A 19,742-nucleotide genomic window follows, 5' to 3' on the forward strand; every position below is an offset into this window, starting at 1 on the left:
TTGGGCAGTGCGCCCCATGTCTGGGCCTGCCCTTAACTGACTGGTAATGACTTCCTGGGTCTGACCCATGTCACCTCCATGACTCTTGCTTCCTTTCAAGCTATCCATCCATCCATCCATCCATCCATCCATCCATCCATCCATCCATTCATCCATTCGCTTGTCTTACATTTTTATTTAGTATATTATGGGTGGGACGCACTGTGTGCCACATCAGAGGACAGCTTGTGGGAGTCGGTTCTCCTTCCAACATCTGGGTCCCAGAGCTCAGACTCAGGTCATTAGGCTTGATGACAGACACCTGTCCCTTTACCTTTCACTTGTACTAAGGACTCCACACAGGGCACGCTGCATGTGAGGTGTGCCCTGTGGTCATTCAGAGTGAGGCACCCACAACGCACACTCAGTTCTTTTATTTTTGTAGTAAACTCTGGAGGTGGCTGTGGGATCTCAAAGGGAGCCGGTGGGGAGAGGGCCCCTCCTGGGTGGGGCCGGGGCCGGGGTGGGGTTATTGCTCTGAGCTCCCTGTCCCCAGGGGGACCTGTGTGGGAGGATTTCAAGAGGGGGCTGGCACTGGATTGGGGACACTGCCACACGAACACACAGGTCACAGCACATAGGAGGTCAGGGGAGGCTGGGCGCCGTATTGCACTTTGAGAGTGGGGCCAGGTGGTTGGTTATCCCCCTCAAATCGGAACCTGGGAGGAGACTAGAGGCCATCCTGTTGCTCTCCACTCTGTGGAGAAGGCGTGACCTCCACTCGGGGATTGGAAAATGGCCAGGAGGGTGCCAAGGGCTGGTCCTGGGCCTTGGGCTGGTGTTAAGGGCAGACCAAATAGAAGCTTCATGGGTGACTGCCCTGGTCACCAGCAGAATCCACCCTACACCTGCTCAGCTGCCGTTCCCCCCTTTGCCTGACTTGGTCTTGGGGGACACTGGTAGACCCTCATCGCCCTCACTGTCAGAGCTGCAGCCGCTGACATCCGTGATCTCCAGCTCAGAGTCACTGTCCTCCTTCCCAGCCAGTGTGGCCTCTGGGCCTCCAGCCCCTGGCAGTGCCAGGCGAGGGGCCACTGCCAGCCCGGAGGGGCGCTCAGGGCCCAGGCCCTCCCCTGTCGCAGCAAGCAGGGGTGCAGCCATGGGCCCTCCCCCTGCTCCTGCAGCTGGCAGGTGGCCCAGGGAACCCAAAGGGTTGGGGTAGAAGTGAGGTGGGTAGAGAGAGGGGGGCAACTTGGGGAAGGGGCCGGTGAGATATGGGTTGAAGTTCCAGGGGTACTCAGGGAAGGCGCGGCCGTAAGGACCCAGCAGGCTGGGTGGCTTGGAGTAGCCTGTGGCACCTGGAGGGGCATAGGGACAGGTCAGGCTGGCCCACTAGCCATGGGGGCCTGTTGCATGGTGGGTGTGCCTCCTGCACGGTCTTCCACCCTCCCCTCCCCTCCCCCACTTCTCTCCCTATTCCTTTAACCCGCCTGCCCCCCAAACCCTCCTGCCAAGTAGCCAGCACCCTCCCATTAAGTTGCTCTGCAGCAGAGCATTCTCTGCCTTGATTGGTCTTTAGAAATGTTCCCATTACATAACCCAGAGTGGCTTCCAACTCGTAATCTACCTGCCGGGATGTCTGGTGTGTGCACCACACCCAGCTGCTGCAGTGTTGACTGTAACCTGCTTCCTTCGAGCACTCTGACTGAGCTGCATCTTTGCCGCATCCCCTCCCTGGCTTTTAAACACATGTACCCACGCGTACTCTGTAGACACATCTCTATCTTATCTCCTGGAGTCCACGCGCCACGTGTGCCGATCCCCTCCCCCAGCCCCCAGTCCCTTACCAGAACCCAGGAATGGGAAGGGGCTGTCCAGACGTAGTTTATCCGTCTCTGGGGTGAATAGGGGTGTCCGAGCCCCTGGCTCTCCTAGGCGTGGGGTAGAGAACAGGTTCTGCAGGGTCTGGAGAGGGAGGTAGGGAGGCGGGACTGCTTAGCCCCCTCTGGAGAGGACACTAAACACCCCTCTTCCAGCACTAGGATTACAGTATTCAGACGCACCTCAGGGGTCAGGGGCGGGGCATCCGGCCCAGGTGCCCCAGCAAAGGGCCCAGGGGTCAGCAAGAGAGGGGAGCCTGTGGCGGCGGCAGCCACATCCAGCAGTGGGTAATTAACAAGTACGACTTTGCTGAAGTTGAACTTGTAGGTGAACCTCTTCCCTTTGGTCTTGTGGAGAATGCGCTTGTTGTAGTAGTAACTGTGGGAGAGAAGATGGGGTACTGGGGAGGGGCAACGGGGGTGAAGCAGTAGCCGGGCTTAGGTTCCTCTTGTCGCCACCCCCTCCCAGTTTCCACTCACAAGTACTGGGGTCCACTGGAATTCAGTCCTAGGATACAGAGGGAACGCCCCCACCTTTGGAGGGTCAGAAGGGACAGCAAAGGGAGAGAGCAGGATGGGGGTCTGGCCCACAGCCCCTCCTCACCGCAGGGCCCGGCTCAGCTTGTCATAATTCATGTGGGGCTTGCACTTGCGAATGCCCCATAGGCGGGCCACCTCATCGGGGTCCTTGATGACAAACTCCCCGTAGTCCCCCTGCCAGGCGATGACGCCCTGGTACTCCTCCTTCTGCAGCAGCTCCAGGATAAAGTGCCACAGCTGGATCTGCCTGGAGCCAGGGGATGACTCCGGCTTGTAGGCCCAATCTGGGAAGGCAAACCCTAGGGACAGGAGACAGGGGGTTGCCTGGGGTCAAGATGCCAAGGTGGGGGCTCTGGGTATTACCGGATTCTGCAACTAGAGATGCCCAATCTCTTGAGAGCAAGGGAGGAGAGAATGGAGTTGAGAGGGACCCATTTCCTGCATCCACGGCTGTCTTGGGACGTGGCTGAAGAGGGCCCACTCTGAGCAGAGATTACCCTGTAGGGAGGCCTGAGATATTTCTAGTGACTTGTGATCTGACCCCTTGCCTAAGGGTCCCCACCCCCACCCCGCACACACACTCAGCCCATATGCATCTGTGTATCTACGTTCTGGTCTGCCCCTTCCCATGTGCTCCCATCTTCAAACTGTCCGGTAGAAAGCTGTGTGTCTGATGCAGGCACAGTCCTGCAGGTGCCCATGGCAGACAGCACATCACACAGACATCCACTTGCCATGTTAGTCCGTAGGACACAACCACACCCAAGTGCCACACACTCCTGCTTGGGGCCACTCAAGCAAACAGATGCAGGCTGCCTACACTATATGGACGCAACAACCCAGCATGGTACACCCATGGCAACATGCACAGATACAGACACACGAGCCCAACGCCCAGCTAACACCTGGTGTGACAGAGATAATAAGGCCATGACACTCAAGTCCCCAGATAGGCAGATGGGCACATGCACGGTAACAAGACAACCAGACAACCCCCCAGGTCTACACTCTGGCCTGTGTATGTCTCAATTTCAGGGTCCAGTTGGTGTTACTTCACCCTGGGAGAAGTCTCCCAGTTCCCACCTTCTGTATGCACCAGAGGCTGGGAGCAGAGATCCTACCGACCTTTCCAAGCTAGAAGGCTCTGGGTCCCGGTGTCCACACCAGCTCCTATGTCATCCCCTGTCTCCTCCTGCCTTCCCAGAGATTGCCAGGACCCAGACGTGAACACATGCTTAAAGCTGGTCTCTAGCAAGCTGAGAGCAGTACAAGAGACAGGGAAGGCTAGGGAAGCCATCGAAGGCTGGGATGCGGGAGGGGCTATGCTGAGCGGGGAGACCTGGGTCCCTGTATCCTCCAGTTGCTGGGTAGCCAAAGGGTAGTTTCTATCCTCTCTGGATTGAGGTTCTGGAAGCAGGAGGCAGGGAGGGACAGAATCTCACTGATGCCGGCTGCCCTCTGGTACATATGTGCAGGTGATGCCCCAACTTCCAAAGGACAGGCAGTGGTCACCACTCCCTGTGAAAGGGGAGTTTTAATCTCTGAGCCATCTCATCTCAGATGCCATGAACAGAGTCCGCCCAGATGGACCCTGGCCTATCTATACCCATAGCACACTTCCCTGGGGAAGCCACCGCGTCACAAACATGTTTGCACAACCAAGAGACCAGAAGGGATCCGCTGGAGAGAGGGCTGTTACAGCAGGCAGATATAGACAGCCCCAGACACAGCCGGGAAACCAAGCCCAGATCCTGGGCCATCTACCCACACCCTGCAAAACAGACCTCAGGTTTCCACTGAGAGTGCCACAGACTACCAGAGACAGGCAAATCCTCTTTATCCCACTAAAGCAGGAGCATGGCACACAAGCGGCCAGACGCCAAAAGTATACATGCATGACCCTGAGATGTAGAGTCCCTGAATCATTCCTGTGGCCTCTGTGGTCCAATCTGTGTATGAGCAGGCGCGCATTCACACAAAGATGGCCCCCTGCAGACGCTTGCCCTCTGTGAACCCTTCAGGAACACTGAAGTGTCATGCGCATGTACACTCCACAGTGAAACTCAGGACAGACAGACAGACGTTCTCAAAGACTCCCTCTTATTAGCGACCCATTCATGCCAAGAAGAACCTCTCCCCCTGGCTTAAACACCACATGCCTCTCCTTTCCTCTCTTTAGGCTGTGCCCTCTCCTTGTGCCTAGCCTAGAGCTCGGGGGAGGTGCAGCCAAATGGACATGGTGGAGAAATCCTACATCTCAGCCCCTTCGGTCCTTATCCCTCCCGACGACACCTCATTCATCCTCCAAAAGACCCTCGACCTTTGTGTCCCAGCAAGCAGGTGGCAGGGACAGTAGACCGTGAAGAAGTTTCTGGTCAAGTTTCTCGTGAAAGGGTTTGTAGCCAGGGAATTGATGGGGACTGAGACAGACAGGTTCACAGGTGCGTGAGAGGGACCGGAAGAGGAAAGATAAGGAACAGGGTGCAGCCCCTGGGAAAAGCTGTGAGGATAGATAGGACAGTTACCAGGGGTCCAGAGAGCCGGCAGGGCAGGCGGGGCGAAGAGGAGGTCCGAGACACAGCTACAGTCCATGGTAGAGCGAGCCCTGCAGAAGCCGGGACAGAGACAGGACAGCGGGAGAGAACCGGGTCAGCCGGTGGGGTGCTGTGGGGCTCCTCCCCTCCCTCAACCTGATGCCAGCCCACCTGATTGCTTCAGTTCTCAACCCCTCCCGGTCAACTCTCTCCCTTCCCGCAGTCCCTGCATCCCTAACTGAAGCCGTTGTCCTTCCCGCCTGTCCTGCACCCTCCTCTATGTGGTCCTCTTAAGTCTGGCAATTCGCCACTCGCAGACCCTCAACACCCTCCACCCACCCCGATGCCCCCCACACGGGGTCTCTGGCTATCCTGCCTCCCGCCTGATCGCTGGGGGAGTGAGGGATTGGTCCCTGGGTCTTTGGGTCTTCCTGTCTCCCTCTGCATGTGGCTCTCTTCAGCTACTTCAGATTTATCAGGCTCTAAAACACAAATTCGCCCCCACCTGGCTGACCCCTGGCAGTTCCCTCTGTGGCTCACACTGCAGCAGTGGCCAGCTCAAAGCGGTCAGAGCTGGGTATCTGCTAGCTAGGCTGGGAGGAGCAGGCCCAGTCCTCGCCTTTCCTCCCCAAGTAGACACCCCCTAGCCCGAGTCTGCCCTCTGAGCCCACAGGCCACCCCACAGTTCTCTCCAACCTTCCGCTCACCAAAGGTTCTCTATCTTTTCCCCTTAGACTGGCCTGGCCACCTCTCAGTCTCCCCTTCTGGGAGCTGCACCACACACACACACACACACACACACACACACACACACAGTCCTTCCCCTTCCTCTCAAGGTAAAGCCACCCAAGCCTGCTACCCACAGGAACCCATAGACCCCTGCCTCAAACCTGCTGCTCAAAGAAGATTCTCCATTCCTTCTAAGATCAGCTGGTCTCCCCTCTCAGACACTCCCTCCCCACAGACAGTCTCCCCCCCCCCAAATACCTGTCCACTCAGATTGGCATCCCCACTTAGATGATACCCCTTCCCTGACTAGTCTCTGTCCTCTGACACCGCTCCCCGTGGCACCCACCTCCCCCTCAGGACATTCTTTCCCCTTGGATCTGCCTCCTCCCTGCACGGACTCCCTCAAATCCCCACTCCCTCAGAGAACCTGCTTTGTAGAGACCTCACCCCTTTCTCCGCACCTTTGCCCTCTGAGCCCAGCCCCTCAGACACCCTCATCTATAGCCTGCCCCGCTCACACTCACTGTAGCTACCCTTGGACAAGACATCCTTTGCGGTCCTGCCTGCGCTCAGAGATCCAACAGCACACACACCCTTTCCCTCAGATACCCCCCCACCCATTAGGTCTTCTATAGACACTCCACACACCTCTCTCATTCCACACAGCCACAAACCCCGCCTCACTCCTAGATACGTCTATCCTCTCTGTATCTAACCCCCAACTCTTCCTTGGCCCCCTGGAGTCTCTGCCAAGGGCCACCCCTCCCATACTCCCATCTCTCTGGAGCCCTTCCTTATCTCTCTCTCCTCTTCATTTTGATCTCTCCCCACAATCGGCCTCTCTTCTCTTCCCTCCTCTCCTCCACCTAGACTGGTCCCCCCCATCTCTCCTCAACTCTCTCCTCCCATGCTTCAGTCCCGTCTCCCATTTCTCTGTCTCTGCCCATCCGCTTCCCACTGCTGTCTCCAGTCCCTACCCCTATTTCCTTCCGCATCCCTCACTGATCCACCTCCCCACGTCTCCCTGTTTTCCCCTATCTCTGTCTCTCCATCTCTTTCCCTCATCTGCCTACCTCTCCCTCCTCCTCCCGGCCCCTTCCTCTCAGCCCCGCCCATCCCGTCTCTCGACGAGCGGTCTCCAACACCTCACCATCTCTTTCCCCACACTCACCCCCCCAACTCCCCCCTCCTGCTCTCTCTGCCTCTCTGGGTCCCCCTCCTCCCTCCCCCACCCCACCCCCATTGGCCCCTCTCATTTCCGTGTTGGTTTTGATTTCTCTTCCCAACGCTTTCAACTCCCCGCCGCCTCCTCCGGACACGTTATAACGAGGAGCCGTGGGATCGGCGCTCCGGGCCCTGCTCCCACGCTCCCCCCGTCGTCTCTCACACACATCTCTGCCTTCTCGCAGTCTCTGCTGCCACTTTTTTTCCCATCTCTCCCGCGTCTGGTCTCTGTCCTGTGTATCAGCCCCCACCCCCACCCCAGAGGACCTGGTTCTGGCCCCTCCAGCCGGGCGGTCTCCACCTAGACCAGCATTTCTCCTATGTCTGGTTGCTAGCATCTCCGGGTCTCATCTCTTGGTCTCTGTGTCCCTGGGCCTTTAGTCTCCGCATGGTTCCTCTCTCCATTTCTGGGTCTCCACACCTCTGCCTCCCCGTCTGAGTCTCTCTTTCTTGCAAAGTCCCCATCTCTGTCTCTAGGTCTCTCTTTCAGTCCCAGTGTCCCTCTCTTGGGACTCCTTTGATCTCGCCGTGCCCCTGGCACTCCCCTGGCCCCATTGATTGCTGATCGACCCATGGAGGAAGTAGGGCCTTGGGCCTGGGGCTATAGGGCCAGGCAGCAGCTTTGGCAGAGCCACTGGACAGATGGACAGACAGCCCCAGCCCCGGCCCCAGTGGCTGAGGAGGGGGAGCAGCCCCATCACAAGCCCCTCCCAGCCGGCCGGCACTGGCACGGTGCGGATGGGGACTCCGGGCAAGCTTTAATTTTTAATTTTATTTTGCTTCCTTCAGCCCCCCCCTCACCCCCATCTCTAGCGCCCGAAGCCATGGCACCGAATGTGTGCGTGAGTGAGGCAGTTTGGAGAGGGGTTGGGCAAGCAGAGGCGGCCTCCCTCTGTTCCTTACCAAGCACAATTACACAGACCCACACCTCCTGCAAGCATGCAGGCCAACAAAGTCACTTGCACCACCGCATTCCCCACACACTGTCACACACACTCAAAACACACACAGAGACAGAACCATACACAGCCAGCCCCACAGCCCACACATCAATGAAGTCACACATCAATGTTGCACATTGTCATGTACAACAGTACCAGACACACGATCTGCCTAGACTGATGCATAGTAACACAGGCACCAGGTCACACACCAGTGCTCGAAAATACACAAACACAGACCTTCAGTCACAGAGGTACACAATCACACAGAGAGACAGTGTGCAGAAACAGAGACACACACACCCAGATACACAGCAGCACAGCCAAGTCAGCAGCAGGCACAGGGTCACATACACAGGACCTGGAGTTCTTCCATCCAACACACAAACACTGGATCACAGGCAGACACACAAAACACCCCAAACACAGGCTGCCACAGCCAGATGGCACACATGTGAGGCCACACCCATCAAAGGCATAGAGCCACAGTCAGAGTCCCCAATAAGATCAGCACAGGGGGGAACCCCACAGCAGCCCCCACACCCAGAGAGAGGAGACACTCTCACTTAGACATAGGGGCTAAGTTCAGCTGGGTGGGGGTGCCCACTTAGAGGTTACCACACCCCAGCACTGTCAATGTCCCTGCCACCATGGGTTTGTCTGTCATCTGTGGATCTCCCTCCCTCTCTCTCTCTCTCTCTCTCTCTCTCTCTCTCTCTCTCTCTCTCTCTCTGTGTGTGTGTGTGTGTGTGTGTTTTCAGAATGTGTGCTTGCTGAATAGTCTCTTCAGTCCCCTTCATTGTCTGTGTCTGTCTGTCTGTCTGTCTGTCTGCCACCGAGAGTCTTTTTATTGCTCATCTCTGTGTGCCTCAGTCTCCAGATGCTTCCAGATAAGTGTCTCTCATTCTGTCTCTGGTCGCCCCCCCCCCCATTCCCCTTGGCTTCTGGGCCTCTCTGCCTCTGTCTCCTCACCCCATCACCCCAGCCCCCTGGGCTGGGGTTTAACCAGTTGTTTTGATTTCTCTAAGCTGCGCTGGCCGCCTCGGGAGCCGCCTCAGGCCTCACACCGCCCCCAGCCCCTTCATCCCTCACCCAGGCCCCCCCATCCCCACCTCCCCTTAACACAATCTGCACAAGTGGAATGAAAATTGATTTTTTTTTTAAATTTCATATCTTCTCCGGGGCTCTGTCTAAAGAGGAGAGAGACTCGGCCCAAGACCCCTCTCCCACCACTGCCCCTGCGTACAGCTCGTGCGCGTGAGCACACACACACACACACACACACACACATGCACACACACTGCTCCCACATACACCACACACACACACACACACACACACACACACACACTCAAGCCCTGAATCCTGCATCCACCCTTCCTCACACCACATGCCAATGTGCACACATCTGTGCACACGGCAGAGATGATGCTTGACCGTGGGCACACGGATCATCCACACTCTGGGCCCATGGGCATGCTGCCAGCCAGTAAGAACTCCTATGGCTGTCCTGGCAAAAAAGAGGTCTCTTAGGGGCTATCATACCAATACCTGCCACCTTACTGCAAATGTCACCCAATTCTCACCCTGGCCACATCAACCTCTCTCTCTGCCCTGGCCCCTAGGAGGGGAGACTATGCCAACACTTCATACTTCACATTTGTGTACCACACACACCATATACACACTACACACATGCCACACACACACACATGAGACATACTATACACACACAATACACACACACTAGACATCCTATACACCCCACACACTACATACCTGTACATCAGATAAACCATATATATTCCACATATCTGCTGTACACATACCACACACTCATATCACAAACATACCATACCTCACAAATGAAACTGTACACTCCTATATGCCATACAAATACCATGTGACATACACTCCATATACCACACATAAACACATAACACATCACATATCTACTACATACCATATGTACACGTACTCATGACACACCCATATATGCATCACACGCATATCACACACGCAGACCACATAGAAACCATATACCACACATAGATACCAAGCCACATACATACCACATTCCAAATACCACAACCACCACATGCCATCCCTGCTTCCCCCAGACTGCATACAGATGCCACATTTCATACATTGCATACAGATACAATGAAATGCAAGAATTAAAACCCCTTGTGACATAGGGTCACTCCTGATACACAGATCCACACGGAGGCAGACATGCCATCATAGACACAGCCTCACACCCAGAATGGAACACAAGTTCATACTGTGTACACACACACACACACACACACACACACGCAGCAGCACCCCAGCCACGACACAGGAATGCACAGTCACAAGGTCACACGTGCACATGCACACACTCAGAGCTGTTAGCATTCCTCAGGACTGGTCATGCATACAGTCTCTGCTGCAAACCAACATTCAATCCAGCCTGCTGCATCTCACTTCCCAAATGACTGTATGTGCATGCACACACAGAGAGAACACCATAGGCATCCACAGGCTCAGAGATGTAGTAACCACCAAGAACAGTCTGCCACGCAGCACAGTCAGGGTCTGACACGGGTCTGCGGGCCTCTGTAGCTACTGCACTTCCCGGGTGAGCCCCTCCTGCTCAGCAACCCCACTGACAGTGGCCCCTCAGCCGCCCCCTGCCTCTCCCACCCCACTTCTGGACTCCTTACCTCCTCACCCTCAAGGACGGCTGTCCTGCCTTGGTCACTCAGCCCTGCACAGATGCAGACACACGGAACACAGCACAACCCAGAGTTCTGAACAGTCACACCAGACTCATACAGCTGATGGCCACACATGTGTGTCCCACTGTCATATCCATAGACGTGTATAGCTTTGGCCAGCCCCCACGGCCTTGCACACACACACACATACACACAACCACCCCTAATCTTCTGTGCCTGGGGACATACACACAACAATTGACACAGGCCATATTTACATGTGCTACAACACATAGACACACAAGGGGACCTTTGATAAGGCTTTACTGAAGGACAGGGACAAGGCCTGGATGAGATCTGGCTGGTGCCAGATTTGGGGTGGTTAAGAAAAGGAACGAGGAGTCCAGTGCCTGGAAGGGCAGAAACGGAGGCCCAGGCCCCCCCGTGGTCCCTGCCACCATCCCCCTCTGCATCTCTGTATCTCTCTCTGGGGTCGTGCTTGTCTCTTTGAATCTCTGAGTCTCTCCTGGAGTCCCAGTCTCAGCACGGATGTCCCTGGGGCTGCAGCGAGCCCGCAGAACGACGTCAGTGGGGGCAGTGGTGAGGGAGAGTCCCCAGGGAGTTGGGAGCCGCAGTGCCACGCACCCCGCCTACAAAACAGTGCTGGGGGAGGGGACGGAGGTGGAGGCGCAAGCAGCCCCGGTCCAGGCTGCTCCTCTTGAGACACCGAGACCCTGAGCGATAGAAGAGGCCGGGGTGGGGGTGGGGGACAAACAGGGTCTCAGAGAGAGAGATTGGGAGAGGGGACGAGCCAACAGGCTAGTGGGACCAGAGGCAGGGTGAGAGACCAGGCGGAGTAGACTTCCCACAGTCAGAAAGAGGAAGCTAGATCCACGGAGACAGAGACAGGCAGAGAGGAGAGAGAGGAGAGACAGAGAGACAAGGAGAGACAGAATCAGGGAGATTCTGGAGGAGGGAATGACTGGAGAGGGGCTGAGAGGAAGTAAATTAGAGAGCTGAGAGCCAGGACACCAGAGAACCTGGGTCAGCAAGGATGCAGGGGAGGGGGCAGAGATGCGGAAAATTGAGGGATTAGGGCAGAGGCAAGAGAGTGGATGGGGGAGGCAAGAGCTGAGACAGCCAGAGGACTCCCCCACCACACTGTGGTGAACACCCCACCCCCACCCTGTGTCCTCCACACCCCCCTTCCCCTGTGGATTCATGGCTCCCTCTTTAGTGCCTTCCTTACCCTAGCCCCAGTACTGGGGCTCTGGTGTTCCCTATACTAAAACCCAGGCCTCCTCATTCCCACCTGCTCCATCCCAGGCCTGGCTTGGACCTCACTACCACATCAGAACCACTGTCCCTGTCCTGGCGCCTATCTGCATCTTCAGAAGTCCTGACCTCTGCCCCAGTGGTCCTACTACCTCCCTAAAGCTGACCTGTTGATGCTCAAGCCATCCATCACAGACAGGGCCCTAGCTATGGAACAAGAGAACTGTATTTGATGTTGTCCGAGAGTATCAGAGAGAGTGGCTGGATTGAGAGTCTTCTAGAATGATCCGCAAGCCCTGGTGGTTCTGTGGGTTCCCTTGTAGGGTTTGGCAAAGTGGCCATTTTAGTGGAATTCGTATAAACATGAGACACACACACCTCACCTCAGGTAACCAGAGAGACAGAGGTGAGTGGAGGGGACATGTCAGGAGAGGACCCTGGATGCAATGTTGGAGCACAGCAGAAGAGCTAGAGGGACAGAGACCATAGAATCCAGAGTCAGACATAGAACGGAGACTGGGACAAAATGGAAGACATAGGGGTGAGGGGGCGGGAGTGGGGAGACCTGAAAGTTAGGGACAGAGAAATGGAGTTGAAGATCCAGGAGGACAGGCAGTCAGGGGACAAGAAGAAAACTCAGACATGGAGAAGGGGCAGGGCCGGAAGCACCCCTGGGCCAGCAGAGGGGCCTGGGCTGGCCAGTGCTGGGCACTGGGAGCTGGGCTGCTGTGGGGGTCGCATAAGGGGCAGGGTCCGACCAAGCTGGGGGAGGCTCTGGGCTCCAGGGGTATCAGGCGCGGTGCTAATTCAGCGCCATCGATCAGACAGGATGAGAGCAATAAATTATTGTGACAAGATGCAATCCTGGCCCTAGCACTGCCGCCGAGGCGGATCGATCCCTGTCCCCAGCCCCACACCAGTCCCATGCCCAGGCCTTGCTGGCTGGGACTCCTCTGCCCACCTCATGATCTTCTCTCCCCACAGTACTCACACTCCCAACTGTGGACCAGGCCACGTGGTAGCCCTGGAGAAGTGACAGGTCCAGAGAGGATACAGAGAAAGAAATCTAACCCCTACATGACTCTGTCCCTGTAGTTTCCCTCAGCACCAGCCTTACCTCCACCTGTAGGGTAAGAACTGCCTTGGTACCCATTTCACAGATGTGAAAACTGAGGTGTGACCAGGGACCATTAACTTGGACATAGTCCGACAAGGATGAGTGATGAAGCCCGGACTTGGATGCAGGTCAGGATGCTTTCAAGGCCCCAGTATCTCTAATGTCAGAGGGGAGCACAAGGCACAAAGATGAAAAGATGAGGAGAGACAGATAGTAGACGACAGAGAAATAGAAAGATTCAGATATATAAAGAGATATGGAGCTGAGGCAGATGCTATACACCTGAAGTTCAAGATACTGGAGGACTGAGGCCAAGGACAAATTGGAGGCCTGCCTAGGCTATAGAGTGAGCTCAAGGCTGGCCCTGCCTCAAACCTGAAAAGGGCCAAGAGCCAGGCCTGCTGGTGTTCACCTGTGATCCCATCAACTGGGAGGTGGAAGCTGCCCACGTCTAAGTTCAAGGTCGCTCTGAGCTACATTAAACCCTGTCTCAAAGAGGGGGCACCGACGGAGATACAGCTGAATGGTAGAGGTTTTTTTCTGTCATGCATGAGGACATGGGTCACAGCCCCAAAATCACAGGAGGAAAAAGGAAGGGTAAGGAGAAACACCAAAGGACTCCCAAGGACAGACTCAGAGGCTGGCAAAAGGGAGATGGTGGCAGAGGCCAAAGCAGGCGAAGAGGAGACCCAAAGAGACTGGGTTGGGTGTCTGGCAAGGTGGCTGTGTGTTGGGAGGGGGAAGGGAAAGGACGTGAGGTAGAGCTTGGGTCCCAGAGGTCAACATCTGTAAGAGCAGAGTGTGATGGACGCCTGGGTACTCCAAGGGCAAGAGGGAAGGTTGGGAAGTTCTGGATGATGGAGAAGCAAGGGTTGCTAAGGAGATGAGATGGACAGGTTGCTTGATGGCAGATGTGGGAGGCAAGCAGGACTGGCTGGCTGGGAAAGCCGTCCCTGAAGTCACATGACCTTGGTTAGACTCAGTTTTTCCACAGTGTCTAGTTTCTGGGACCTCAGAAAAAAAAGAATTTCTTCTCTTGAAGCTCAGTTTATGTTTCTGTAAAATGGGGACACAGGTAAAGTGCCCACTTTATAATGGTCCCATGGAGGTGGTTTTAGAATCCACTGCCATCAGCATCACCATCAGCGTGAGGGAGGGCAGGCTCCAGGTGTGTGTGTGTGTGTGTGTGTGTGTGTGTGTGTGTGTGTTACAGGCTGCTGAAAGTCAGCTAATGACATCTAGCAGTAGCAGCAGCAGCAGCAGCTGGACTCTTAGAATATCCCAGCCTTCAGCAGGGAGATGGTGGCACAGGCCTTTAATCCCAGGACTCGAGAGGCAGAAGCAGGCTGATCTCTGTGAGTTCAAGGCCAGCCTGGTCTATAGAGTGAGTTGTGTGTATATACATTATATGTATGCATATACATACATACATACATACATGTATCCCCAGTGCCTAGAGTTGAACCTCAGGTTTTATTCCTTCATATAAGGCAGTATTCTCCCACCAAGCTACACCCCTAAACCCTGACAGTCACAAAATTGCTCAGGTAGGTCGAACTCTGACCTTCCTGCCTCTGAAGCTTCCTGTCTCTAGGCTTGGCTTAAGGTCTCTATGATGCAGGGAGCAGCTATGCAGGTGTCTGGCCACAGGTCTCACACGTGTTTAGTAAACGCTACAGGCATTGCTCACAAGCAGCAAGGACGCCCTAAGGAGGTGAGCAGTCCCTAGGGAGCTAGTTGGATGGAGATGGGCTATGAGGAGGGACTTCTGCTTCTGGGATGGAGCGATTGGAGATAAGATAGGATCAGAAGGACTGGTCCTTGAGGTGTGAGCAACAGGTGGAGAGGGCTCAACAGTGAAGATGAGTGGTGGGCTGGAGTGTCAGCGGGTTCACTGATGTTTACGAAGGAGTGAGGATTGTTACGATGTAGGAATGGAATAAGCAGAGAGAGGTAGAGCAGGTGCAAGCAGTGAAGTGTGTGCCTCTGGGTACCAGGTCTGCCCAGAAGTCTGTGTCCCCCTTGGAGGATGTTGAGAAAGAGAGGTAGGTGTAAGAAGGAGAGACAGAGGACGGTGATGCCTGGGATAGAAAGACGAGGGACAGGTGTGGAGGGGCAGGTGTGACCTTGTGCAGCTTTGTGAAGTGAGAAACACGCGTGCTCAGTATGTAGAAGAGAAGGGACATCTGGTATCTAAGGCACAGATGTGAGGGAATGTGTACAAGTCAGGCAGTGTCCATGGCCAAAAGCCTGGACATACATGTCTTGTAGAGACAAGATGGTAGGATGAGAAGTTGCCAGCCAGCGGCAGACATACAGCTCTCAGTGTCTCAGAGGACAAGGCTCTGCGGGACAGGCAGAGCTATCAGGAAAGACACACATGCTAGCAAGGGACTCCTGTGAGCTGTTGGGGGCCTGGGGCTGGAGAGCAGGTAACAGAGAAGGGCGTCTCTGTCTCCGGGACCAGTGGGGAAGGCAGATTTAGAAAAAAGATGGCAGGAAGTGTGTTTGGTTTGGTTTTGGAGACAGGCAGGGTCTTACATAGCCCTTGCTGGTTTCAAACTCACTCTGGAGCCAAGGATGACCTTGAACTTCTGATCTTCCTTTTCCTCTACCTCCTTTCCTCTACCTGGATTTATGGGTATATATCCTGGTTCATGGAGTATTGGGGATGGAACTCAGTGCTCTGCACTACTCAGGTGCTCTGTGAACAGAGCTACAGCCCCGGTAAGGGTGAGGGAGGGCCATGCAGGCAGAGAGAGTGTGGGGGTCACATGAGTATAGTTTTGGAAAGAGGGATGTAAGGGTGGATGAGGAGGGTGGGTGGGGTCATGCTGCTCTGCTGCTCTGTGCAAAGGAAGGTGTGTGTGTGTGTATGAGAGAGAGAGAGAGAGAGAGAGAGAGAGAGAGAGAGAGAGAGAGAGAAACAGGTATTCCTGGAGGCGAGGCATAGGTTACATATAAAGACTTGTGAGAATCAAGTACTCTGAGAGAACTGAGGGAAAGGTTTGGAGGGTCCCAGGGGACCGTGTGACTTGAGAAATGGAATTGGTGAAAGGTTCAGATAGAGGTTCAGATTTGGGCAAACAGGTGTAACCCGGGAGAGTAGGTAAAAGAGAGGGCACCGGTTAAGTGAGAGACTTTATGCTAATGAGCCTCTCTGGGGCAGCGACCTGGAGGACCCTGTGTGCACCTGCCCTGTGAGCCCCAGAAGTGAGGGGAACAGACACAAGGCCATGTTCCCTTCGGTCCAGATGGGGAAAACATGGAGGCACAGGTGAGTTGGATGTGGGGTGAGGGTGGAGGGTGTTACCTGAAGCACAGGTGTGCTGTCTTCCCAGGAGCCAGTTCGAGCTGTCAAGTTCCTCCCGTGGCTCTAGCTCGGGGCTTGGGGAGGCCTGGGCCTGCCGGGCAGCTCGGGCTCCTGAGGCTGTTTGGCGATGCGGAGCGCGTCTGGGCCTCGGCGGGCCGGCGGGGCGGGGGGAGCGGGCGGGGGGGCCGTTTAGCCGTGATAGATCCGCGCGCCGCTTGTCTCTTAATCTCCGGAGCGACCGATCGATTCGCTATTTCCCTTTGTTGCCAGAAAATTCGATCCTGGGCCTGGAATTAGGTCCCCGGCTTAATCTGAGCGGAAACCAGCGAGGGGGAGACAGAGACAGAGATACTGAGGGAGACAGGGACGGAGAGATAGTGAGAGACAGAGAGATGCTGCGGGGGAGAGACATAGGCACGGGGAATCTGGGAGGGGTAGTCTAAGGGTTAGTGCCACCGAGGTAAGAGTGGTGTTGTCAGAGGCAGTGATAAAGAGTTAGGCAGATCCCGGGAGTTAGTTGCTCCTGGTTCCTGGGAGAGCTGGAAGGAGTCACAGAGATGCTGACAGAGACAGAGACAGAGAGACAGTGAAGAGAGACTTGGGCAGTGAAGATATGGCAGAGGTGGTCCAATGATGGGGGGGGGGGTCCAAGACATCCCCAGACTAAAGCACTAGACTGTGTCAGACAGACAAAGTCTAGGCACTTCTTGCTCCCAAATGGGCTGACCCCAGGTCTGGCTCCAATATTCTTCCCATAGACCCTGTGATCTCTCACGCCACGCCAAATATGCAGATACAATTTTGTAGACTCTCAGTCTTGAACTCCAGCCCCAATCGACTCTCTCTCTCTCTCTCTCTCTCTCTCTCTCTCTCTCTCTCTCTCCCTAAATCCAAATACTCAGCCCCAAAGCATCTACGGCCCCAGTCCTGACCTCCATCCCCGACGAGTCAACTCCATCCCCAGAGCTGGGGCTTCAGCACCAAATATCCCGACTCTAGTCTCTAAGCCCCAGTCTTGACCTTTAAAACCCATGGTACTCTGGTCCTAAATGTCCAGCTTCCTAAGGCTCAAATACGCAGACCGAAGCTCAAGTCAGCCTTCAGCCCCATCCCCTAATAGTCTCACTCTAGTATGTCCTGTTCCCATTCCCGAGGCTCCCAAACTCACACTCTTCTCCCCCATACCTTACACCCTAGTCTCGAGGTCCTATCTCCAGCGCTCATACCTCCCACCTCGCACCCCTGTCGACGAGATGCTCAGGCAGGATTCCCCCCAACTCCCAGAGTTAGGCGCAGCCGGACCCCGCTGACCATCCCCAAGTTGTCCCGCCTCGGACACCCCCAAGCTGCCCCGGGGTCTCTGGAGATCACCTCCCGTGTCCCGGGCCCCCGCCCCGGACAGCAATCCCCGCCCCTCATCCCCGCCCCTGAGTCGGCCCGCGGCGCTCACTCACTTTCCGCGCCTTGCGCATCCGCTCCGATCCGGGGAGAAGTGTTTAAAGTTCGGATCCGGCAGCCATGGCCCCGTGGCGTCCTGGGGAAGGAGACCCCGGGGCGAGGGACGCGGGATGCTCGGAGTCCCCCGAAGACGGAGACTGAGAGGATGGGGTCTGGAAGTCCCTGAGACAGCGTGACAGAGACAGGGAAACAGAGACGAGGGGCACGAGCAGAGACGGGGAGATGCAGAGAAGAGACACCCCAAAAGAGACGCACTCAGAGGACGAACGCGGGAAGCTGGGAACCCAGCTCTGGGCCAGGACGCGGGGGACCGTGTCTCTGAGCCCCCTCCTCTCCTGCAGTTCCTCTTCCTCCTCCTCCTCCTCCTCCTCCCTCGCTCCTCCACGGCGCGGCGCGCTCTCCCGCCCTCGCGGCCGCCCGGCCCGGCTCGGCGCGCAGATATATGGAGGCGGCGGCGGCGGCTGTGCGGGGGAGGGGGCGGGCGCGCGATCGATGGAATATAATTTTCCTCAAACTCGGAAAATAAAGTTCAGAGCTGATCAAATTTGAAAACAGATGTCGAATTGCGACTCTAAATAAGGTTCGATCCCGGGACTGAGAGAGTGGGGGTAGGGTAGGGGCAGAGAGACACCCCCAACACCTTTCCTCTTTCCTCCCCACCTCCTCCTTGTCCTACAGACAGACGGACAGTCGGTAGAGAAGGAACCGCTGCCGCGGAAAGGTAAATCGGGGCCTGGCCTATGCAAGGACGGGGACACACACACACACACACACACACACACACACACACACAACCTGGACTGGGTAGCTGATATGCAGACATAGGAACACATAGAAACAGTGACATAGACCATGCAAACACACACACACACACACACACACACACACACACACACACACACACACACGACACAGATGCACCACAAAACACAGAGCCGGGCACATCACCAGCGAGCATGACCTGTATTCTAGACACATACTCGGCACACAAGCCAATCCCAACCCCCCCCCCCATCGCTTCCTTCCTGATCCACCCTCACAGGGAGTGCACAGACACGGGGGGGGGGGATGTCACAGCAACACATACCCCACATCAGGGTACAAACCCACACTGGACAATCACAGACCCGAGCCCAGGGTGGACACCCTGAGGCACTTTTCCTCCACACAGGCACCGATCTGGTCTCACAAGTGCATACCTGCTGGGAAAGGCTCAGCCAATTTGCTCTCACTGAAATATAATATCAACCATCTCCAGGACCCCCAAAGCAGTTCATCATCCATGGGACCTTCTGCTGCAGCTTGACCTTGCTCTCTAACTGATCACCTTCCCTTTCCCCTCTCAACTCCACCCTTTTGAGGCCTCACTCCCCAGGTCAGGCTTCCCCCCACTTCCAAGCCCCAAGAACTCATTGTGTTTTGTTTGGATTGTGGTTTCACACAGCCCAGGCTGGACTCAGCATATCACTATGTAGCTGAGGCTGACCTTGAGCTCTTGCCCTTCCTGCCCTGTCTCCACTTCCCAGATGCTGAAGTTATTGCCACCACAGCCTGACCTCTAAACCTCATTATTTGAAGGGGGAAAGAGCGGCCTCTCCCAGGAGGGGCAACTATGTTTCAAGGCAAGAGTGGCATGCCCAAATGGATACTTTGTGTCCAGAACCCTTACGTGTAGCAGTCACCGCTCCAGCCCTTCAAGAGCAGACATTCCTCATCCATTTTGGCTACGTCCCTGGGTCTTGGTTTCCTTATCAGAAAATGGGCTAACTCAGAGTGGTGGGTGGGTCAAACGCATTGCTTGCTATAAGCATTGATTTTCCCAAGTAAGCTACTAAAACGTGTGCAAAGCTAGGTTTGACTGACCTGGTTCCGCCTTGTTCAAACCCAGGAAGGATAGCGGGAAGCCCGATTCCCCCAACCCCCCCAACTGGTAGCACTGGTTCCTTAAGCTGTACTTAAGCCCTTGGGAAGTAAAGAGTGTGACCTAGGGTGTGTCATTAGTTGCATGGTGACATTCCCCAGAGGTAGAGAGCAGCCGCCACCAGAGCAG

General features: G+C 55.6%; 1 protein-coding gene across 1 annotated transcript; it reads right to left on the reverse strand.

Moving 5' to 3' along the window:
- Positions 1–398: 398 nt before the first annotated feature.
- Positions 399–18,039, reverse strand: LOC110336918 (ETS domain-containing transcription factor ERF). Its single transcript, XM_021219658.2, has 6 exons — positions 17,689–18,039; positions 4,925–5,004; positions 2,464–2,698; positions 2,043–2,238; positions 1,827–1,944; positions 399–1,337 (listed from the first exon to the last, which is right to left on the reverse strand). The coding sequence occupies exons 2-6, from the start codon at positions 4,989–4,991 to the stop codon at positions 892–894; spliced, it is 1,062 nt and encodes a 353-aa protein (XP_021075317.1). The 5' UTR covers positions 4,992–5,004; positions 17,689–18,039; the 3' UTR covers positions 399–891.
- Between the last annotated feature and the right edge of the window lie 1,703 nt (positions 18,040–19,742).

The sequence above is a fragment of the Mus pahari genome, chromosome 19, assembly GCF_900095145.1.
Source record: "Mus pahari chromosome 19, PAHARI_EIJ_v1.1, whole genome shotgun sequence".
Lineage (NCBI taxonomy): Eukaryota > Metazoa > Chordata > Mammalia > Rodentia > Muridae > Mus > Mus pahari.